Source organism: Lontra canadensis, unplaced genomic scaffold (assembly GCF_010015895.1).
Source record: "Lontra canadensis isolate GAN:19392208 unplaced genomic scaffold, GSC_riverotter_1.0 scaffold37, whole genome shotgun sequence".
Taxonomy (NCBI): Eukaryota; Metazoa; Chordata; class Mammalia; order Carnivora; family Mustelidae; genus Lontra; species Lontra canadensis.
Window position 1 is genome coordinate 12544893 of NW_022631031.1, and position 25197 is coordinate 12570089.

General features: G+C 37.4%; 1 protein-coding gene across 3 annotated transcripts in view; it reads right to left on the bottom strand.

The window, feature by feature from the left end:
• Window positions 1–25197, bottom strand: part of ZFHX4 (zinc finger homeobox 4) — a 179798-nt gene that overhangs the window by 27085 nt on the left and 127516 nt on the right. For all 3 annotated transcript variants that reach the window (XM_032869162.1, XM_032869160.1, XM_032869161.1), the window contains exon 5: window positions 4546–4614. In XM_032869162.1, the coding sequence (XP_032725053.1) occupies window positions 4546–4614 (69 nt within the window). The remainder of the gene's footprint in view (window positions 1–4545; window positions 4615–25197) is intronic.

Here is a 25197-nt window from a genome sequence, read left to right on the forward strand (position 1 = left end):
TGTCATATGTAGCAGCTGAGCACAAAAAAAAAAAAAAAAAAAAAAAAAAAATTGCTATTTAGTGCCTCGCTTGCCAGCCCCGCTCTGCAACTGTGTGAGCAGGAAAAAAACGGAAGGGGGCAGTTCTGGGCTCGATGGGGGAAACAAGAACATTATTTGAAATAAGAGTTTGTTTCAACTGTGAGTCTTCAAAGGCACCATACAAATCCATTTATTCCATATTTGCACTTTGCCACTGCACAAAGGCAGAGCCAGAGGTCCGTGGTGGAGGGGGTCAGTCATCTGAGGGCTTTGGGGGAAGCTTCCCTTTCAGGCAAATACCTGTGAAATTTTTACTTTAAGAGGAGAGAATCAACACTTCTTATGGCTCTAGCCTGCCTTCACCCCGTCAGTGATAATTACTGATCAAACACAGGCTCCCTAGTCCCGGCAGGAGCCAGCCTGGGTGGGGACGGTGGCCGGCTTGGTCTGGGGGGCTGGAAGGCTGAGGTCACGACTGGATTGGGCTGTTTCCCTGCCAAGTCCACACATGTGACGTGACATCCAGTGTCAAGCCTTCTACCTATGACAGCCCATGGCAATTACTTTTCAACTCATCCTGCATACGGGATGCAAGAGTCCTTTGAGTAGATTTACTGGCCTTTTCCCCCAGGGCTGGAAAATGAAGTGTCAGAGTGCTACTGAGTGTCCTTATCTTGAGGGGACATAAAATTGTAAGGGCTATCGCGACTCACATTAATAAAACATAGTGCGTCAGGAGAAGAAAACAAAAATTATGAAGGTACTAAAAGACAAAACTACAGTATAATCTGGGTCTCGTCAGACACTTTTTGCAGGGTCTTCCTCATTTTCCAGTACGCGTTTTAAGTGTGAGAGAAATTCCCAGACATGTTCTTCTATACATCACTGCGGTGTCTGACCTCAGCCTGACCCTGGCAACAGTTTGAGAAATCTGAATGTGAACAAAGACTCTGTGTCAGCAGCAGGGAAAGATTGTGGCGTAGACTCTCCCCATCAACTTAATCGCAAACAGCAGTTCTGAGGCCATAACTTTGCTTGGCTCTTCCAAGCCACAACTCATAACCTCTAGAGGTGGATTTGCCCGCACTGCCTCTGTTCCTGTGACTTTTTCCCCCTCTCTCTTTTCTAGTTCTTCCTTTGAAGTAGGCAGGCAATTAGCTCTAATGCTCAAGCAATTCAGGCCTGTTTTGTGGTTTGGAAGGCGTAAGCTGTTTATTACAGGTAGGCTCTTTGGAGCCATAGAACTTTGCAAATTTTTAATCATGCAAAAAATAATCAAAGGGTAACTTATATACACCATAAAGTTTCATACAAGGCAGAAAAAAAAAAGCTCACTTTCATTCTTAAAGAAAGCTTTTAAAAGAAATTTGACATTCATTTTATAAAGAGACTTTAGAGTCGAGAGCATTGAGGAGAAACAGCTTTCCAGGAAAACCGTAGGCTGGATTTGGGGTTAAAGGAAGGGGTGTCTACATTCTAATTTTCAAAACCACATTTCCTCAACTGTAAAATGCCATAAAATGTAAGGCGCTTTATCAAAAAAAAAATATATATATATATAATTAAGGTATTACTATGTAATATGTATTAAAGGAATGCCTTAAAACAAAGGAAAATTCCATAAAATTCCACCCTACAAAGCTGCAAAATAAAGACACTAAGTTACATAAAATTCCAAAATAAAGATGCTAAAGCAGTTTTCATTTTCATCTATAGGATTCTTCACTAATATATACAACAGTAACATTTCATAATACTGTTATATTCATAATATATGTATTTTTAATTATGCTTTTGCTTTATGAGATATAAAAAATATAGTATTTATTTATATGCTAAACATTATGGCCTGAATGTACTTAAGCTTAAAATGTGCATTAGGGTCCTGTAAGACTTCCCAATTTTCAAATAAATGATAATACATTTTTATTTTTAAATGTTTCAAAATGCTAGGAAGAAGACAAAATGCTGCTGTACTCTTATATTATACAGGTGTGTTACAGTAACTTTCCCTAGCATTTTTATCACACCTAACATAATGATCTTATGTTACACTGCACATACACATAATCTATATTTAAAAGAGGTTTTTGAGTGAGTAGTTTAGAATACTTCCACTGGAATAATAAAAAATAATTGGAAAATGACTATTAATTTCTTCTATAAAATTATACAATTTCTAAGCAAATCTACTTCAGTTAACAGCCCTCTGATCTAAGCACCAGCCAACTGTGCTTGGTTCCCATTGCTTTATTTTACAATTGTGTTTGGGAGCCTTCTGAGCTGTCTAAGGAAAACACTGCATACTTTTTAAGCCCATGGAGTAATCATGTAAAGAAGAAACAGAGAATAATATCTTAAACATTTTCTATATTAGTTTTAATTTTAGATATTGAGCCTCTACTCTAGACACCTGGCTTGTAAGGATTCTTTTCTGAACTCCTCCATTGTCTCTCTGTACAGACCCACTCCATCCAAATCTATCCTCCCTCTGATCTACTTACATCTGACTTTCCCCTTAAAACCTTCGAGTGATACCCATCACTTACAAAGAAAAAGCTCTGTCTTCTGTACCTGGCAAGAATACCTCCAAGACACCTGGTCCTTGTTTCCCACCGCAGTGCTTCCTACTTCACTTAGAATCATATACCAACTTCTTACACTGGTTGAAATCACCAGGCCTTTGTCTGCCTTTCTGACTACACCTTATCCTCTTCACCTATTCATTCACTAACCTCTCTCCAGAGATATTAGCCTTCTTTGTCTTGCTGGAACATCACCAACTTCCTAGAACCACCTCTACCCAAAAGGCATTTCCCCAGATTCGTGTAATTGGCTCCTTTTCATTAGTTAGGACTCAGCTGACCTGTCATTTCCTCAGAGAATTTCTCTGACCACTGCCTCTAAGGATGTTCAACACCTGTGGGATTCTCAGACTTTAGTAGGAATCACATCACCTGGGGCTTGTTGACTACAGATTGCCAGGCCCCATCCTCATGGCTTCTGATTCTATAAATGGAGGACGGGGACCAGGAACGTGCGTTCTTACAATTCCCAGGTTGTGCTGATGCTGCTCATAGGGCAGCCACACTTTGAGGAGCTCTGCTCTAACACATTCTCTCTTTTGCTTCCTCCATTACACTGCAATCTGGATAGAACTTCTTTATTTGTATAGAACTATTGTCGAAAAAAAGGAGAAAAGTCATCTGTCTTACTCATGACTGACACCCAACAGTCCCTACTCTAATATTTTGAGTAAAATTAAGGATTCCTAGTTTTCTTACTTGGGATAACTACGTTTACAGCAGGATGACATCAGTTAAGATGTCTTGTAACAGAGAAGAAACAGTCTTGTAAAAACGAGAAGTTACATTTGGAATCTGTTGTATTGGACTTCCCTATAGAAAACTTCTGTGAAAATATCCAGAAAGCATGAGAATATCTCAACATAAAGTTTCTCAGAGACCTAGTGAAGGTGTAGATCATGGTACCCTTGTTCACAAAGCAATAAATAAATGCACTCACTGGTAGGGAAGGTTTTCTTTTTTGTTTGGTATTTTTGTCATAGTCTAGACATTTGGCCCATTACCTCCAAACTGATATTAATGAAATCCTCTGATTAGGCTGTAGGTGAGGGAGGAGAACTGGTTTATGCTATTGATGTGAACTCATTAAACATGCTCTCCAGTTTTCTAGGGGAAAACAACATTTAAATGAAAAAGTGTTCGTGAGAACACGTAGGTGAAGGTGAACTTAACATTAAAGAATTTTTAAAGAGAGACGTTCTGACTTTATACTGAAGGAATCTTTTCTCTTGCAAAATGTATTTCAGTTGCCCATTATGAACGCAAAGGACTTTTCATAATGTTTTTTTTTTTTTGGTCCTATATATCATATTATTATTATTCCAATTGTAGAAATCTGAAAATTGGGATCGTGCCAGGAATAAATGAGGTGAGTTGTGGAAACACGGGTAAATGTCCTCTTAAATTATCTGAATTCAATGCAGCTCAGAGAGCACTGCTGCCATTTTTTTTAATACACCCACAAACACACAGAGCACAGGGACTAGTAAATGTGTTGACATGGGGGTACAAAGTCCAATCAACTCATTAATTACCCCAAAATAAGTCCACCAACTAGGTTGTTTGATTTGGGGGGAAAATAATACCTGGCTTTTTATCTTCTACTTTGTAACAAACTGACCAGGTAGGTGAAACCTCATAGTGTGTAAATGCAGATGAGAGAAATTATCCTGCAGGAGTTGCTGGCTCTTTAAGATGTTACTTTATGTATGTATCCAAATATAGTATATATGTATCCAAATATAGTATATGTATATTACCTGTATATTATATATGTCATTTTTTATTTAATTTTGCTTTTAACTTATTTGTGTAAATAAGAGATCTGATCAGATCTAATTAGAGAAGTTCCAGAGATACATTCATTACATAAAAGATGGGAGTAACAAATATAATGCACTAGGATAAACAAGATTTTGAGAAGGAGTAGACCATTTACCTGAGGTTGTTCTCAATTGTTGCTCCGTAAGGTCATCCTCGCAGGTCCTGGCTCCCAAAGAGGCAGTTTCTGCAGAGGACATTAGAGTGAAAAGGTAATGAGCACAGCATGTCCAGCTCTGCAGTCACAGTATCACAACCCCAAATCTGACTTTCGAAGAAACAAGCACCAGGTGGAGCCCAGGTGAGACAAAAACACTCTGTACATCCCAGGTAACTGAGGTTACCAGAATGAGTCTAAGCTTAGATCACATTCTCAATCGGCAGCACACAACAAATACAACAATACAGACAAAACATGGAAGCAGGAAGACTCATTGGTTTTTATGTCTTGGATATCCGACCAGGCCTGCATGACAGGAGTATGTGTTATAATGACAATGGCACAGTGCAAAAATCATGAGCACATGTCTGCTTCTCTGTCAGGAGAGCAAAAAAGAAAGAAAGAAACAACAACAAAAAAACTTCAATATCTCATAGCTGATCTGAGAGACCAAAGGAAAAAACAAAACAAACAAAAAACAAAAACAAACCCAAGGACCGGAGGAAACCTGGAGAATATGTCCAGGTTGTCAATAAGTTCACATCTTTATTCTCATCTTTTATTTGAGCTCCAGAGCAGAAGTGCCAACAATGTCTTGGTTTGCTAAACTCAACTCCATGCACAAATCATTATTTTCATCTACCTCCATTCTTCCTTTGTGTTCTCTGTTGTATGGGAATTTATAAGAAAATGACTGGACCTCAGAAATCACCCTCAACATCTCCTAATCTTTCTCCACATTGAGTCATCCCATGCTGTTGATTTTATGGGAATGTCTCTTGTCGTGTGTGTTTCTCTATTTCTCTGTCATCTTCTCTTTACTGACAATTTCAGTGGCCCCCACAAAAATCATCCTGCCCTGCATTCCTTGTTTCACCAGACCAATCTCTCACAAAACCGCAAGACCTTTTTTTCCAGAAGACGGAATTGCCTAAGCACCACTCACAGCTCCCTCCGTTTCTAGGTAAGGGAACTTAGGTATGTAATTTAAACTTGCTAAGCTTCAATTCCCTCCTCAGTGATATGCAGATATAACTGTATACATAATTGACAATTATAAGAGAAAAAATACAAATAAAGGTGCAAGGTGATCTAGTCTTCAAAGTGAGAAAAGGCTGGATTGTAGTGAGAGGCTGAAAAGATCGTCACACAATTCTTACACACGGAGACCCATGTTTATCTAATATTTCTGGGCACCAGCATCTCTAGTTGATTCTAAGGCTTTAATTAAACAAATAATTAACCTTGAAAATAGACGTGCACACCAAGGCACTATTATTGCATTTACTGATTGTTTTTCCTGCTATGTACAACACCTCTGGCCTCTGGTGGTAATCCATTTAAAAAGAATCATAATAAATCCTCAATGTCTTCACTCCAACAACAACAAAAAAACATCAGGGTTATTTGTTTTGTTTTGTTTTGTTTTTAATAAACAAAACTTGAATTAATCTTGAAAGGAAGAATTCATCCTTAATTCTTACTTATAAATCCAAATAACTTCTAAATTGATCACAGTATTGATATCCATCCAATAGGTCATTCAAGAAACCTTTCTTCCCCTTGGCAACCTCTTGGATTCTTTATGCCTTGACCAGCACTGTTCCTTTTACTTTGTGAATGTCTTTTTGTCTGTCTCCTGTTAAACTCTTATTCTTCCTTCAAAGCCTGAAGCAAGTGCTGCCTCCTCTGTGTTCCCACAACAATTAGCTTATAAACATGTTATAAGCTATTTATTTATATACATGTTATACATAACACATATATATAATGTTATGAGCTATATATTTATGTATATATTTATAACATTATCAATATATATATCCTAAGTGTATTATGATACCTTTTTATATGGTTCATGCATGTTTCCCCAATAAATTGTGAGTTCCTCAAGAACTTTCACCTTCACAGATTCTCAACTAAGGACAAAGTGAGGCATAGCAAAGTCACCAGGACGCTTCTACTCAAACACGAATCTACGCCCTATATGCTGAAGCGGATGAATCTCAACATGAGAATTTTATAAAAGCTTCCCAGAGCCTCAAGCCTCTAAATTCAAAGCCCTTTCAATTATACCAAGCACAGATACTAATTCTGTTACAGATACAGATCTTCCTCTACTTACGATGGGGTTAAGTCCCTATGAATGCATCGTTAAGTCGAAAATACCTCAAGTTGAAAATGCTTTTAATACACATAACCTACTGAACATCACGGCTTAGCCGAACCTATATTAAACGTGCTCAGAACACTTATATCAGCCTGCAGATGGGCAAAAAATCATCCAACACAAGGCCTATGTTATAATGAAATGTTGAATATCTCATGTAATTCATTGAATACTGTACTGAAAGTGAAAAACGGGATGGTTGGGTGGACACATGATGGTTGCAAGTCTACTGGTGGTTTTCCTTTGTGAGTGCCTGGCTGATTGGGAGCTGGGGCTTGCTTCCACTGTCCAGTAGAAAGTGATGAACGAGAATCTTACCATATATGGTTAGCCCGGGAAAAGATCGAAATTCAAAAATCGAAGTATGGTTTCTATTGAATGCTTACCACTTTCAACCACCGTAAAGTTGAAAAATGTCAAATTGAACCACTGAAGCAGATTACCTGTATAAATGTGTGTGAGTGTGTATGAAACCATTTATTTCACTCTTCTCTACAAAAAATATAATTTATCAAAGAATCCTTATCATTCCAAACACATACACGCAAACACACATTTCAATGTATCAGATACTCACTCAAACAGATATCAGGAGTATCTAAGTAAATTTGACCAAATGACTACTACTCTTTTATGATTCATGGAAATAAAAATTTAAAAGTGACAACTTACTGAGTTTGTATTTCTGCCAGTTCTCTGATGATCTATCCAAGTGAAATAGTCATGTAAGCGGGGCCTGGGTGGCTCAGTTGGTTAAATGTCTAACTCTTGATTTCGGCTCAGGTCAGGGTCCTGGGATTGAGCCCTTGATAGCCTTCTCCCTTAGGAGGAGTCTGCTTTTCTACTTCTCCCTCTCCCCATGCCCCTCTCCCCACTGCATGCTCTCTAAAATAAATAAATAAATCTTGAAAACAGTCATGTAATCCTTATGGTAAAGTTATGCAGCAAATATTAATCCTTATTTCACAAATCAGGAGACTGGAGTTTAAAGAGGTTAAGGTCACTTGCCCCAGGTTCTCAAGTTTAAAAGTCACAGAGCCTGGAGGGAACTCAGTTCAGCCTGGTATAAAGGCTGTGCATGTCTGGATGTGTCCAGCTGTAAAGCCGCAGTATCAAGGAGCCTATAAAGGGTTTCCTATCTTAGTGAAGTTTCAAAACCAATGTGAGGGGGGTGGGGGGGGAGGGGATGCAGAAGAAAGCAACTATCACTAGTCTTGTACAAATTGTGGTATTTCATAAAACATTACATTCCTTGAATATATGATGCAACTAAATAATAGTTCAGTGCACACTGAAATCATTTTGAGAGTGATTTAAGGAAATTTGCTAATGTCAAAACCAGAAACTGTCATTTAACCTCACAAATTAGGATACGTTCAAATTGGAAACTGTTCCATTGAGAAGGACTTGTGCAAATAATTTTATAAAGGAACGTAGTTCAGAGAACCACAGAATATTTTTATGTCCTCAACAATGCTGCTCTCTTTATACAAATGATATAAATATTTTAATAAAGGAGCTTTTAACCTAACAAATGAACTGATTAATCTATACTTTTCTGCCTGTGTAAATGAAATGTTTAAAGCCTAGTAATGATACATAGCATCTTTCAATATTTTACTTTAATAATTGCTCTATAATAACAAATTTGACTGCTGTTAACACGATCTGTCTCTTCGCTGTGATTTAATTAGATTACTAATTTGTGTTCTCTAGCACCTGACCTTTCTTATTTAATACTATTTAAAAATAATACCACTGACAATTTATCTAGTATTCTACTCTATTCTGTCAATTTGGTGATGATCACACATTTGAAAATGGTACCAAATTACTCTATTTTTATTAACACAATGTGGGAGTAATCGGTCCCATTTTCTGTGAAATAGTGTATCGATCATCACAATCACCGTCATCAACAGTTCAGAGTATTTACTCTGTACCCGGTACTAACTGATGCCCTTTATATGCATTGGAACACCCCTAGCAAGTGGTGAGCCATGATTTGAACCCATGCATTTTTATTTCAGAGATGGGTATCTTAACCACAATGATATACTAAGCCACATTTTTAAAATCCTAAAAGTAGCTTTCCTTTTGTTTCTGCAATTATGTCTTGTGTTCATTTTTCTCATTTGGCCTGAATTCTGCTAACTACCCATTCCTCTGGCCCAACCCAAATGGTTACATCTCCAAAGATAATGTTTAAAAACCTAAATTTTTAGGCTTCTTGTTCCTTTTAGTTATGAGACAGAAGGTTCTCAAGGCTCTGTCTCCTTTCCTCACTTTGCCTCCCCAACTCATAAGCCTGTCCATTTCATTACTCCTTTTTGCCTTCCCCCTCCCTTATATGAATAATAATTCCAGTAAGTAAACTTCATTAAAAAACGATCAAGTTTTCATCTGTCAAATCTTTTTTTTTTTTCCTGATAATAGGAATAATATTTAAAAAAAAGCCATAACTAATACAAGTCTAATGATCAGGGAAAGATCTGGAATTTAAATTTTTTGAAACAGCCTAGATACCTAAGCAGAGAATTCTAAGTTTAAGAATGTTTGTTGTCATCTGGGAATAAGTCTAACCTAATCTGCATTTCATGATCACACAGTCATGAGCTTTCTGCATTCTTATCAGCAAAATTTGGGAAGCATTTGGTACAAGTTCAGTAAATTTTTAAAACACTGCCAAGTATAATACTAAGACAGTGTCTGCCTACAAAATTTTCACATCTCATTTCCTCCCAGTGATTTGCTAATGCATTAAGTAATAAAGTATACCATGATTTTCGCAAATGTATAGCACATAAAATGAAATATATACCACTAAACAGAATAAATATTAAGCCAACTAGTCTAAAGTAATAAAGAGAAAGAAAAACATTTCTGTAGTCCTAGGAAACAGTTTGAGTTCTCCTCTCTTTGCATCCATTAAAAAAAAAAAAAAAGAGTCCAATTCCTGGAAAAGACAAAATTCTAAAAGAACATCCACATTTCAAAAACCCTACCTTCTCCTCATTTCTCTTTCGAAGCCCCTCCTACCTTTACCGCACCTGGGTGATTCATTGTTCTAGGAAATTTCAGGGACTCTGATAATAAGAGAAGATATTTGCAGCACTCTAATTTTAAAATAATAAGTGAATATTTGGTTGGAAACCTGTTAGGTGCTAAGCACATAACATCAATTTTCTTACTCAATCCTTGCAGTATATCTGTGCAGGAAAAAACATTGCTTTTTTGGAAAAGTTGAGATATTAAAGCTCAGAAATGTTAAGTAATTTTTTTCACCAAGGGCAGAGAGTAACAAAAGTAGGATCTGGACTTAGTCATACTCTCCCCTGAACACTGCTGCCTCCAGGCAGCCCCCAGGACTTCTGGGCCCAGATGTCTAAAACCTGAATTCCCTACCTCCTAAAAACAAAACAAAACAAAACAGTTCAAACTCCTTTAAAGCAAATTCATCACAACAAGATCAATATCTAGAAGAACAAATCAAGTTCAACATCTTTTATTGTCTTGCTAGTTTACATTTTAATAAAGACCTCTGAACTTGCTTGTGCAACTGCAAAAGTAAAGCCTGTTTTCAGATGAAACAGGGTTGCAATTAAAAATGGTTTCAAGTGGTCTCCATCTTTTTCCTACCTGGATACAAAGAGTGCTCTTCTAAAAAGCTGAGCAACTCAGCATGCTACCAAATGGTTTTGAGTAACTAAGCAACATCATCTTTGTTGACCTGCAGTGCTTTCTCTTAAATGATTTCTTCTAGGCAGTAACAGACTGAAGTGCATTGGATGCTCCAGTGTCAATTATCTGAACGGGGCTGGATTTGTAATTTTTTATTTTCTGGAAAAGTAAAGCTCCTTTGCCCTGCCCTGTCTGGTTTTACCCAGAAGTTATTTTTATATGGTAAGGGAGTAGTATCTCCTGGGACCTCTAGGCCAGGAAAGTGTGATCACTCCTTTCTGCTTCTTGAATCATCTATGACCTTAGTGTAATGGGACCTCAAAAGAATTTAATAAGTTCCTGATATCAATTAGTCTCAATAAATTACTCATACAACTTCTTAATGTGTCTTCCTTGAAAGTGCTCTTACTGATTTTTTTTTAAATTTATTAATTTCTAATGCATTTCTCTGCATAGGATTCTGTTTCATTTCTGATTGTTTTGAATTAAGAGATCAAAATTCTATTGTTGTAACTTAAGGAAAACATTGTGCTCACATCTCTTAGTTACCCAGTCATCTGCACCTAAGTCCTTATAGGATTCATCACAATCTCCATATTGTCTGAAACGGTTTTCATTCCTTAGTGTATTGTGTTGGCTTTGCTAGGTGGTTCATCAACATAGGAAACACCTCTGGTCTACATACTGATTCTCACCTTTGCCCAATGATAGCCTTCGCTCCCGTGGAGCCCTGGCTGTTCATTTCAACCTGTTGCTTTGTATCACATAGCAAGTTTTTAATCTATGAAAACCTCAGCTTTCTACTTCTTAGCTATCAACTTTTCTGAATAGCCTCATGCTAGGTCAAAAGCATTTTAAAGTTATTTTTTTTAATGCAATGAAAATAAAGAAAATATTTCCTTCACTATTTTCTTTCTTTTTTTTCTTAAATTTTTATTTGTTTATTTGACAGAGAAACAGCGAGAGGGGGAACACAAGCAGGGGGAGCAACAGAGGGAGAGGGAGAAGCAGACCCCACTGAGCAGGAAGCCTGATGTGGGCCTTGATTCCAGGGCCCTGGGATCATGACCTGTGCCTAAGGCAGACACAACTGAGCCACCCAGGCACCCCTCCTTCACTCCTTTCAAAGAATCCTTACAATGTATCATTTACTCTCAGGGAAGTTGCATTTCTTTGTTTCAGACTTATTGTTTGGTTCTTGGAAGCTTCTATATCTTCTCTTATGTTTTCACCTCAAAGACTTTAGCAATAACAGTTGCCCCCCTCTAAGACTGCATTGTTTTAAAATTACTAAAACAATTACAGAGTTTAATCAATTTCACAACTTTAAAACAAAACTGATTTTATTTCAATCACATTCAGTGAAACATTGGGCATACTTCTTTGGAGTGATGATCCATGAAACCATCATCCACTCTTTTTTAAAACATTTTGTAATTAAATCAGCCAACATAAAGTTCATCATTAGTTTCAGAAAACATCATTCACTCTTGTTGTGAAGAAGCAGAGCGAGTAACCCTGTGTTGAAATAATGGTAATTTTTAAAAACTGAGATTCAGGGCGCCAGGGTGGCTCAGTGGGTTCAAGCCTCTGCCTTCGGCTCAGGTGATGATCCCAGGGTCCTGGGATCGAGTCCCGCATCGGGCTCTCTGTTCAGCAGGAAGCCTGCTTCCCCCTCTCTCTCTGCCTGCCTCTCTGCCTACTTGTGATCTCTATCTGTCAAATAAATAAATAAAATCTTAAAAAAAACAAAAACCTGAGATTCATTCTCTTTGCTTGAGATTTCAAGCAAGCAAAGATAAAAGGGGAGCCATCAGTGACGTAAAAATTGCCCACTTCTGCTGTAGCTATCTGGGCCTCAGAAGCCTGTGCTCTTAAAACACTATTTCATTACAAGAGTATGGATTGGATCAAGTCCCACATTAGGCTCCCAGATCCATGGGGAGTCTGGCTCTCCCTCTGACCTTCCGCCCTCTCATGCTCTCTCTCACTCTCTTTCTCAAATAAATAAAGAAAATCTTTTTTTTTTTTTTTTTTTTTTTTTTTTAGAGAAGAGTATGGACTATTCCTATGCATGTATTTGTATTAAGAAAAAAGAAAAAAAAGAAACCATGGACAAAGAAACAGATACACCTGGACTTGAATCCCAGCTCCAACACCTTCTAGCTATTGGACACAGCAAGTTACTTAGCCTCCCTGAAATTCAGGATCCTAGCTGTAAAAATGGAAGCAAAACTAACCAGATTTCGAGGTGTGATAAGGAGTAAAGAATATAAAGCATCTAGTACTGAATAAGTAAGTCAGTAGTAGTTTTCAGCAGTAGCTGTAAGTAGTAGCTGTACTCACGAGTCTTCTCTGGCTTTGATCCATCCTGCTGGATACAAGTTATTCAAAGGAAAGTCTACAACAATTTGATATTATGGCTTTTTAGGTTATATTTATATGTCATATACTCTCTATCAGCTAAGTTAGTATTTTAGACTTTTGAAATATCACTATTATATGTGTAGATATTTTGGGAAGAGCAAATGTTAACAAGACTAAACATTGTTTTCCTAAGCTGTGTAATTTTAAAGTGTTTTTTTTTTTTTAATCCCCAAGCAAATTTTACATTCTGCAATAAAAGTGGTATGTGTACCAAGTTGTAAAGACTGTTCAATTCACACTGGTTTGGCCATTTACAAAAGTTAAAGTGAAGAAGATGAACTCTTTAGACTGGTAGTGATATCAGAGTCAGCCCTAGGTTTCCTCTTAGAAGACAGGGACACTGTCCTTTCCAATTCCAAACCCCACCTCCACCATCGGCCTTTCATCAAGAGAAAAATTTAAGGAGAAGTCACAAACAACCTCAGATTATACAGATTTGTAAATGTGGCAGTCTCCAGAACCCTAAACATTTCCATTTATACACAAACACTGAGTTTCCTTAGTTTTCTAGATTATTCCTTACAGTACAGTCACCTAAATCATATGTCCGACCAAACACAACATCAAAGCACATAACACTTCTCTTCAAAGCAATTCATAATGAACCAGAGACAGTAGTTTAGAGATTTTACAAAGACAATGTCAAATGGGAAATGTATGGAATGGCAATTAAAACTTTAGCTTCCATCTGTGTACATTTAAACAACTCTATTAACATATTGGAGCCAGTCTTCTCATCTGTATAGGGGGGACAAAATGATCTCTGCTGCTTGCCACGGCAAGTCAATGTAAGGATGAAATGTTAGTTGATATCAACACTTCCAGTTGACCATGCAAAGTAAGGAAATACAGTCTTGGTATCATACTCTTTAAATATTTAATGTCTTAAGTATGCTGACATGGAATGTACCACTACTACTTATAATAAACTCCTCTATACAGTTACATATAGGGGGGAAATTATTGCTTCTCATGTGCAGGCTTATTTATTTTGTGAATTATATATAGCTATAAAAGAAAATCCTCAGATGACTAGATCGATTCTTTTTTATCAACACTATAATTGTTGAAATAAATTTACCATTAACCTAAGATGCAGAAAAGTTTCCTGAATTATATGTAAATAATCCTTGGATTTTCACTATTTGGAGTTTTTTACATTTCACCACATTAGGAATGGTCAAATTTATACGGTCATATACCCCAAATTATACTTAGGAGAATTCACCTAGGCAATGATGGATACAAACATAAGTAAAATAAATCTGGAAAGGGAAAGTTAGTGAAAGTATGCATAGTCCCAGAAAAGGAAGATTAGAAAGTCCAGGTTGAAGCCAAGAGTGAAAAATGTACTATTGGAACCTGCTATGAATTTTCAAGACAATACTTATGCATACCCATGAAATGTTTATTTAATAAATCATTCATTAATGAGCAAACAGATTGATGAGATTTGGCACATTGCTTTCTTTGGACTATATTAGCAGTAGAAAAAATGGTCTCTGAGAGATGGCCAATTTTTTTTTCCTCCTTTGCCTGAATGCAAAATATTGGCAAAGGGTCCCTTGATCTTGGCAAAGTGAGTTTTAAGCAGGGGGTGCCATGATCATATTTGCATCTTTGGGATGCTGTGTGGAAGACGGAATGGTGGAGGAAAAGTTTTGTTACTAATAAAAAAAGGTTACTGGAACATTCACTGTACCTCAATCCATTACTGTCTAGAAAAAGTCATGGATAAAGGAAGAACAGTGATTCCATTGGAGAGAAAAACGAAAGTTCAAAAGTCCAAGATTGGGATGAAAGAAATACGATGAGCTCAATTCTGGACATGAAATGGAGCGGAGCTGTTTGGAAAACATTTAAGTTTATAAAACTAGATCTTAAAAGAGAAGTCTGGGTTCAAAATACTTGGAAGCTAATACCTGTGAGTAAATCTCAGGAGCTATGCATAGAGTATGGAAGATAAGTTCTAAGGAGAGAACTCTAAGGAAAATTAAAAAGAGGCATTGAAGATCACTGAAACATGATACAAGATAATGACAGAGAAAAATAGGTAAACACAGGACCCTGGGGTGACTGGTAAAACAGTGGCCAAAGGACAAGAACTCTTCCAGAAGTATGAGGCACAAGTGTACAATTACACAGAGAAGTCAAGTAAAATAACATATTGGTGACATTAGGAGAGATAGATAATGACTCAACCGAAGAGTTAGTCTCGGAACAGATACATATTTCAAAGGAGGAGCAGATAGGACTTGCCAGTGGGTTTGATGAGGCGAGTGAGAGAACAGGAAGAGTAAAAGATGACTATGATGGTTTTTTGCCCAAGAAATCAGGAGAATGCAGATGTAATTTACTGAGATGAGGGAGAATGCAGATGGAAAAAGTCAGGAGGGAGAGAATGTTTGGTATCTGTAGTTTTGAACATGTTTACTTTGAGATATCCTGGTTATACATCCAAGTAAAGGGGTCGAGTAAGCAGATGTGGGGTGGAGGAAGGGAGGGGAGAAGGAAGGGAGAGGTCAATGTATAGATGGTAGAGTAAGTCCTTGAGATGAGATTGAATAAGATCACCTAGAGAACGAGTGTCCCCTATTGAACCTGGGCTACACTCCTACACAGGGACATATCAAAGCAGGGGACCCCATGAGCAGTCTTTTCTAGCAGGGAGAAGTATTTTATCATTGAAGTTATTTAGAATTGTCCATGCATGGCTAAAATAATAATGAAGCAGGTAAATTTCCTTCAGTTTTATTGTTTTTAAATTTGCTACAGGGCTTGCTCTCTCTTTGTTGCCTACACCGAGTGGAGGCACGCCCACTATTCCCTTCTAAATTAAGGAGGGAGCAGTGAAGAAAACCAAGCAAGAAGAGTCAACAAGGTAGGAGAAGATCAAGACAGAATAGAGTGTGGAAAACCTGGTGAAAGAGACATTTCAAGAAGGGAAAGGTCATCTTGTTAAAAGCTGCTGGTGGGTCTAGCCCGAGGAGCCCTAGAAACTCCCCAGTAGATGTGCCAAAGAATGGGTCCTCAGAGGCCTTGACCTTTTGTGGAGTGGTAAGGACGAGACCCCCCTGAATGTGGTGTAAGAGAGAATTAAGGTGAAGAACACGGGGATGTCAAGTGCAGACAATTCTCTGAGGAGTTCTGCGGTGAAAATCAGAGAAATGGGCAGTACATAGAGGCAGGCAGCATGCAGTAAGCTTCTCATCATCAGGTTGATGGAGAGAAATGCTGGTGTGATGACGTGAATGAGCCAGTGATGAGGAAAACATGACTTAGGGCTGAAGAGAGCGAGGCAGGCAGGTGTCCTAGGATGGACTTGGGTGTGGGTTTCTGAAGAGCAGCAAGAATGGGGATGGAAGTCAAGGGTCACAGAAGTCACTGAAGTTAGGCTAGGACTTCCCAACCTCTCAGAAGGTGGAAACGAACAGCATCGTGAAGAGAATCCAGGGACGAAAGCTAGGAGGTGGGAAGGACAAGAAGGCACCAAAGTAACCGGATGTGATAAAACAGGGACTCGGAAAGAGAGTCAGACAGCAGAACCCTATTGCCATCTTTGTGATACACAGTGACAGAAACCATTTATGTTGAGGGAAGATTTGCCTAGCAATCCTGTCTAGCTGTGAGCCAAGAACTGTTTTCCCCTTGTAGATATTATGGGCGCCACAGAAGCAATAAAACTGTGTCAACAAAAATGAAAGCCTTACAGAACTTAAACAGCTCCTTATTAAACTCTTTAATTAAGTGTTATGGTAATACAATCACATTGTATTTTTTATAATCTTCCTAAGTTTGATCAAAAAAACTCACATGCAATGCACACAGCACCTGCATTTTGGGATTTGGGGTAGCAGGTGAGGAAAGGTCTCAAAAATGTGTGGTGATTTGGTCCAATAAATTTGCTCTCCTGACAAACTCGAGGAAGTAACTCATGATCGTCACTGATGTAAAAGATGACAAGATAAGATGAAATTTCACACTGCCATAAACATCCGATGATTCGAACAAAGAAAAGTGCAAAAAATTAAACCTATCACTATTCTAAAATACATGATAATAATAAAGAGAGAAAATTGTACTTTCAAATGAATGGGGATAACTCACAAATGATGATCAGAATTCGAATTCAAAGAAATACAAAATAAATAAAAGCCAGAAATATGGTCACCTTAAGAAAATAGAAAAAAGTATGTTGAGGAGGAGGGAGACGAAGCTGGTGGTAAAGAAAATGAACAATAAGTAATTTTTTCTCTTTTTATCTCATTTCTATATACTATATGTAAAAACATCTCTAATGCGGTAAATAATTTGAGCCAAATGCAGAATTCTCTTTTGAGGACTTTAAACAATTGATATTATTAAGGATGTAGCAGGAACAGAAAAGTATGTTCAATTCAACACAGCAAGTAATATGAGAATAAATTACATCTTTTATATGGCTAATACTTTTTTCCTGTCCCATATATTATGTATATCTCTTTACACTGGTTCTCTCACACCTGTCCTCAGGAGACATCAGCTAATGTATCCCCCTGAATACTCTAGAACTTTATCTCCAGAGTGAAGAAAACTGCCCTCTAGTTTGTAGTTTGTTTACAATGATTGGAAATATGCAGAACTGTGTTTGCTTTCTTCAGCTACACTACGAAATGCTGAGAAGTGTATGTGTGTGTGTGTGTGTGTGTGTGTGTGTGTATGCATATATATATGTATGTATATGTATGTATATATATATATGTATACACACACACATATGAAAGGGGGCATATCCAAATGGAATCAATGTTCCAATTTTGCACCCCATCTCCTCTGTTTTATCTCTGAAAGGGTTGTAAGGTATTTAGGGACTGGTGTGAGGGCACATTGTTTTCCTTTCTCTTGCCAAATACATGGAGGCCATCCTGTCTTGCTACATCTTGTGTTTATTCATGTATTCAACGAGCTTTTACTGAATACTGACTATGTGCAGGGCAACTCTGATAGTCGCATTACTGGAGGTACATAAGAACAGTATTTCAGTTTAATCAATTCTTTTCACTTAGAAAGACACAAAAATATCCTGGACTTGCACTGTTCTACATGCCATAAAATATTTCCTCTATACTTACTCAGCATAAATGATATTAACAGACTAACTTAAATATAAGCTCTAAATGTTATAAATGAAACTGAGTCCCTAACATCATTTTATTAAAACTACAAAGGCCTCTTAAAAATCTTGATGAAAAACGACTACCTTTTTCCTAGTTCAAAAAAACCTACAAAACTTTATGAACACATTACTTCTTCTCCTCCACCACTAGTTTTTTAAAGGATATGTTTGGAAGGGGAAAAAAAGGTGTGCCCCTGCTTCTCACTTTTCCCCTGCGCACTTAGCCTGAGAAATTTCCAACAGTTGCCAAGCTTGGGAGCCTCGACTCCTTCATTGCTTATATTGAGTTGGTAAGTTTGCACCGTGGATTTAATGTTAACACTCTTTCCTGCTTACTGAGAGTTACCTCAATGATAGTCCCTGACTTCCTCTTTCCTCTACCAGTCCCCCACAGCAGTGGTCCCAGAATGCGCTTTCTGCGCACAGATCCTCCCAACACTATCCCTCGTACATATGGCTACCAGATCACGCTTCCTACCGCACCTTTTCAGTAGTGTCATTCTCACACTCGAAGGTTCGTTTTCTTCTTATTTTCTGCCTCTTCAAATCTGAACTTCTTTGCTCAGCTTTCAAAGGCTTCCATAGTCTCAACCACCTAGTTAATTGTTTTCGCTTCCTCTTAAATGGTCATTATTATTAGGCTTTCAGTTTAGTTTCTTGCTTCTCAACACAACCATACCAACTTCCTTTCATCCCTAAGTCCGAATCATATTATTTCCTCTCTCAAACCTAAGGAACATGCCTAAATAAATGAATAGATGCAGAGACAAACAAATAAAACCTTATTTTTTATTTCCAGTCCTACTCATTCTTCATGTCCTAATACCTCCATTAACCCTACAGATCCAAGGCTCCTCTGAACAGCACTGAATTTGATGAAGTTCCTTAAAATGCCATAATTTACCTGACTTACTGAGTCCAGTACATTGATTCTGTCTCCTAGCCAGCTTCTAAACTCCTTGAGGGCAGATTTTTCTGTCTCCCACTAGCCCAGGCCAAATGCTACCCCCGGAGCTGTTGCCCAGTGGATTCCTCTCAAGCAGCTTCTATAATCAATAATGGCAACCAAGGAGAAGAATCCTCCAGGTAACAAAACAGAGTCTTTTCCTCCACTTCATTCTGATTCTGACTGCAATTAATTCATCAAGTATTTGCCACATCTGCTATTAAATACAAGTATTTGGTATTCTCTCTCAAAGGTAAAAGACTTTTTAAAATCCTATTGCAACAGGTTAAAGAGGCATAAAACTCCTTTGAGGTATCTGCTGGCTCTGTGAGCCATCTACCTCGCTTTCTTCCTCACACACAACTGTTATACATGGTAGAAACCAGTTCACCTCCATTCTTTTCCTTCTGCTAGTCCCTTTTTGTGACTGTTTCATGAATATATAATTCCTGTGCATTTAATTCTTTGAAGTCCGAGTACATTCTTGTTTGAAACAAAAGCTCTAGAGGGTGAAATAAGAGTATACAATTATTGCAAAATGGCAATAAAATCACCTCCCACACTTCGCTTGAGATCTGTGGTCAAGGAGATCTGGCTGAGGGCTGAGACAGACGTCAACCTGACTTTTTTAATTTTATGAACTAGGATCACTTGGACAAGAAAATATCTTCAAAGGGTCAATATCATTTCTGTAAATGGGAAGAAGACTTTGAAAAGACTGCTTTGAACAACGTTTACAAAAAAAAAACAAACCGTATGAGCAAATATCAATAGTATTTTCTTGATTTCTCTCTTTCTCCCTTATAAGGACTTTTTTAAAAGTGAGGAAATTGCAGTTAAAAATTATTTTATAGCCCTTAAAATGAAAACATTTGCCTATTAAGCTCTAACGACCTACAATATTCTATCTGTAAAGCATCACTTGGCCCCCTGCTATTTCACTTAACTTTAGCTGAACCTTTTTTTATTGCTTCCTAATCTACCCTAATTTGCCTAAGCCCCTTATTTGCCATTTCTCAAACTGTTTGTTTACATCTCACTGAAAATGTGTAACAATAACAAAGTGCTTTAAGGACTAGAAATAATGATAGATTTAGACACATAATTTTACTTCACAGGATAAAGGACATTCAAATTAACACACTTTCCAGGAGAGCCCACTGGGTGACAAGGGCCGTATTTGGCTAGGAGACACTAAGCTGAGAACAGCCTCCTGGTGCCTTCAAGGAGCTTAAGTCTGGAGGAGACAAACTAGAAACAACCAGCACTATTTAGAAAGTGATATGTTGGTACTAGGAGCCAAGTATTCTTGACACAAAGGAATACAAAACAATTAATTCCATGAGGGAGCAAAGCATCAATGCAATGGGTATTTTGTTCTATGTCATGTCATTTATATTACTTTTTCTGTTTTGGAGAAATATTTTATAAACAAATGATAAGACGCTTTTAAAACCTTTCGTGATTCAACCTATGTAAATAGCAGAATATGACAAAGATATCTAGAGTGATGCTGCATTGGGAATCAGAAGCTTGAGTTGTACTATGGAATAGAGGTGCAACCCTGCACAGGTCATGAAACTGGTGAGTGCATATTTCTCCAGCTGTAAAATGAGGGGCTGGACCCATGAGCTGTCATTATCCTTCTGGCTTTCCCGTTACCTGAACATCTGCAATGCTTTTTGGGGGGGGTGTGTGTCAACTCACAAGTATTGGCTATAAAGGCTGAGGACAAGACCTTATAAGACTGAGCAATATTTCATGTTTACCTCAAATCTGTTACATGTACATTTGTATTTACAACCCTCTCTTCACATTCCTTTCACATCATTAGCCTGTTGGTCCACTGTATTTGCGGAACCCTTAGCACTTTTCAAAGTAGATTCACATTCGTTATCTGAAGTGCTCTAACTCCTCATGCTAACCAAACGTGGAAGAATCTCCCCTGGCTCTGTTGCTAAGACCTGCACCTTATCACTTTCTTCTTCACTCTCATTTTATGTTACTCCACTTTATGCTTAACTCCATGCTTTTCCTCCTTCCTTTCTTCTCAGAGGAGCCAAATACATCATTTTCTAGCCCTTCTCTACTTACCCCTTTGTCGAAATCACTGAAGTGGCTTTGTTTCCACCAAGTGCTTACAGCCTCAAGGAGCAGAAGCACAAAGGTGACTCTGTCTACTACTTCTGTCAATTTGATTTAGGGAAACTCCCGTTTCCTAAGATGGTTTCTTCAAAAATACGATGTCCCTGGAAGGTCTTAAGTTGGCAGCGTGTATTGGGGAAAAGGAAGTCTATGTAGCCAGGACGCCCAGGAGGCACCCATCCTACTGAGCGAATGCATGGTCAGGTTGGTGGGGTAGATTTTCAGGGAGGGCAACAAACATAGGCAGTGCCAGGGAAAGTGACTCCATCTTTAAAAATGTAATACATGTAATATTAAAGCATATTTTTAAGCATGTTTTCAACTCAAACTATATGTCCCTAGTTTTCTTTCAAGGGTCTTAGAGAACAGTATTCTTGCTGAGGAATATTAATCTTCTAGCGGAAGCTACAGACCTCTTTCCTATAAAAACGCACATCAGGATAATTTTGCAGGCAATTACAAGGGAGCATGGACTCTCTAGGCCCAGGGATCCCAGGTTATTAAGCCGGGCAGAAATAACCTAGATAAGCACTTTTGTGGGTGTTACATAACTCCGAGAACAGTCCTCTACATTCTTGTTTGTCTCATTAATGTAAAACTTTTTCATTTGCCAGAAGAACAAGGATTAAGTCATCTAATTGGAACAGTCACAACTTTGTAGTTTCTTTCTTTTTGTTTGTTTGTTTCTAGTAATTATCCAAGGCAGTATTATAGAAGAATAATAGAAGTAATGAACAACTGTAAGTTCTTGACCAAAATTTTCTGAAAGAATAGAAACACAAGTAGAAATGGAACCCCAGATGAGCTGAATTTCTGTAGCATACTCAACATTCAGTGGACACTGACTTATGCCACCTATTTCCCAATGATTTCCTCACTTTATTTGACTAGGATCAAAAAAAAAAAAAAAAGAGAGAGAGAAAAATGAACAGTTAATGCCAAACCACATGGATGTGTTTACGTAAAAACAAATCAGCTGATCATTGGGTAAAAAACAAAACAGAACTCCTCTTCAAAAGAAAAATTGACTGCATTTTTCCAAATATAAAATCTACAAGGAATTAACTGAATTTTTAAACTGAAATAATCAAATGTTTTAGAATCATGTGCTTACATATTGGCAAGAAACGTTACTCCAGTAGCCGAGAAGTGCTAATGGGCCTCTCCAAACACTTAACTGAATCCTTATGTAGAATAGATTTTATTAAATATAGCAGGAATAGCAATAACTACCAAACGTCACCAAGAGCATGTAGATTACCAGGAGAACATCCAGGGTTTCTGTATTATGGCTAATCTTGAAACTACGAGTTTTAGACAAATAACATTTTCAAGAAGGCAGTAAAATGACAGTATGCAAAGCAGCTTCATAAAATTTAATACGTATTCTACAAAAAGTGGGAAAATTTTTGATTTGAAAAACAAACCCATAAAGAAGGAAATATTAAAAAATTCAACTTGGTTTTTAAATAAAGTTGATTTCCAGACATCCTTTTTAATTCTCCAGTTCATCCACAAATTTTATCACTGAATACCTAAGAGAAGTCTGAAAACACTGAAGGATGTTGATATTTCTGGCTTACCAAAATTTGTAAGGTTTCTTTTCTTTTCTTTAATAAACTTGTAAATATTCTCAATCAAAACAAAAATTTTGTCATGAGACATTACTAAGGGGGGAAAAAAGTGCTTTAGAAAAGTTTGGTAAAATCAAGGATGACAATAGATTACGAACTTATAGTAGTCATTTCAAATCATCTTAAGATGTGTCCAGAAGCAAACCAGCGTTCTTTTCCCTTTCTTCCCCCCATGAATCTGGAAATCAAGATTTTTCTTAAAAACACTGAACACCGTATTTAAAAAAAAAAAAATACCCTATCAGGAGACTTATTTTTAGAAATTTTTCTTTTATCTGTATGTGATACCAATGCTGTTAAAGATTCTGAGATAAGCCAAAGGGCAGTTTAAAAATGGAAACTTTTAAACATCATTAGAGTACATAAACCTCACTCACAGGCACCATCTTTGCCTTAAATGTTTATACTAATATTTGCCATTTGCAAATACATCAGTAAAGCTTAGTTGGTTCTCGGGGAAATTAATCAGATTGAATTCCATCAAATAATAATAATAAAGCAAAACACATTATGCTTGCAGTTGTAAACTTATACAATATGTTAGACAGAAAAACACATTAGTTCAAAGAGTGCATACCACTGGTTTCATTCATTCCCTATAGTCCATATGGAGCCTAAACCTACAACTTTTCCCTTTCTTTAGCTCATTCAAGTTAAAAGAAGGACATAATGCTTAAAATAGTCTTTGAAGGCACACATGAAATAAGTATTTGTGACTATTTTACCTAATAAGGATAAGAAGTTAAAATACCAACATTCCTTTCTTCCAAAGTCTACTGTGTTTCTTACATTTGACTTAACAATCACCTAAATTTTACTTACTGTCTGAAGAATTAAACACCTAAGTATATCAAATACTTCTAGACTGAAATCCAACAAAGAAAACGAATGCCTGTTCTCTATTAGACAATGTGAACCAAACTCAGGGTTCCCACCAAGGTTCACAGTGCACGAGTAGGCAATTATAAGCTGAAAAGCTTCACGAGTTTCAGTCAGGTATCCCAACCTGAAATTCCAGGCCTGTGTCATTCCCTGAACATCTACAACACAATCTAACATTCTTAATACACGAGATAAGTGAACACATTTAGTTAATTAGATTCTAAGGCATATTTACACATACAGCAAATAAATGGAAAAGTTTTATACCAAAAAAGCAACATGACTTTTTTTTTTAACTTTAGAAGCTGATGCTTTGACATTGTTTACTTCATGCAATTTTAAACATGATTCTGTTAATATTTGCCTCAATTAAATATAAGCTCGGGGTAAAAATAATCAACCCATAAAATAAAGCCTTGCCGTTACTTTAAAGTAATTGAGATATGCGTGTTCTCAACATTAACTGTTTTTTCCCCCTTTGTTCTTATACTCTACAGAGGTTCCAAAATACAATATGCACTGATGCATATCTGTGACACATACACATAAGCTAATGCAGAAAAGCATCTGATTCTATGTTTACCCAGGGTCATCTGTTATGGTTTCTTTCCTGCCAAACCACTTCTGGTGTTTCCAGCCGGGCAATGACAGCATACACCTTCTTGTTATTATTTATGTACCGAAGGCCAAACCAAATGTCTGGGTGGGTCTCCAAAGACATAAAATCGGTAGGTTTTTTTCCATCCACAGGACCCAATTACATTTAAATAAACCAACTCCTAGTGAAAGATTGGCTCCAACAGAAAATACCACGCAACCACAGACACTGAAATTAAATCAGAGTCGTAAGTTTAGAAGCCACCAACATATTGTTAAAAATAGTCTTTAGTACATCTTTGTGTATACGTCCACAGGCAAATAATGCACACTAGTAATGAAAAGAGATTGTTCCATTTCCTTCTATGAGATGCATCCTTTGCTAAAACTTCCTAATCCATGAAAGTTTTCAGTCTCAGGCTAAAAGCGTAAAAAAAAACAAAAAACAAAACAAAACAAAACAAAAAAAAACCAGCAGCTGCTCTAAGAACTCCTCTCCTCACAGAGGCAGAGCCGCTCTCATGAGCTGCTGGGGCTTTAAATGGATGAATCCTTTTGGCTGATCCCGGAGTGGCACGGACTTGACAAATGTGGGAAAGTCCTCAGCTGTGAGATGCAGGCTGAGGTTGTGGACTCTTGGTCAATTGAAAGGTTGCATTAAATGTAAATTATAGAACTGTTCCTTAGATATATACTCCTTTCACCCAGGTGAAAGGCAAGCTGGGTGTCACACTCACTTGGAGATGGCCTGGTGGTGGCTTCCGAGCTGGGAGAGGAAGCCAGGCAGCCAGGAGCAATTATAAGCGCCATCTCTGAATGACGGAAAGGAAGGAAGGAAACATTTTTATATATAACCATATTAAGTTTCCTTTTTAAAGTGCCTCGATGTATTTCTTTCCAATTTATACGAAAAAGTATTCGTTTTAAAACTACGGCAGAGCTGGCAGTAAATATTGCGCGAATAATTGTTCTT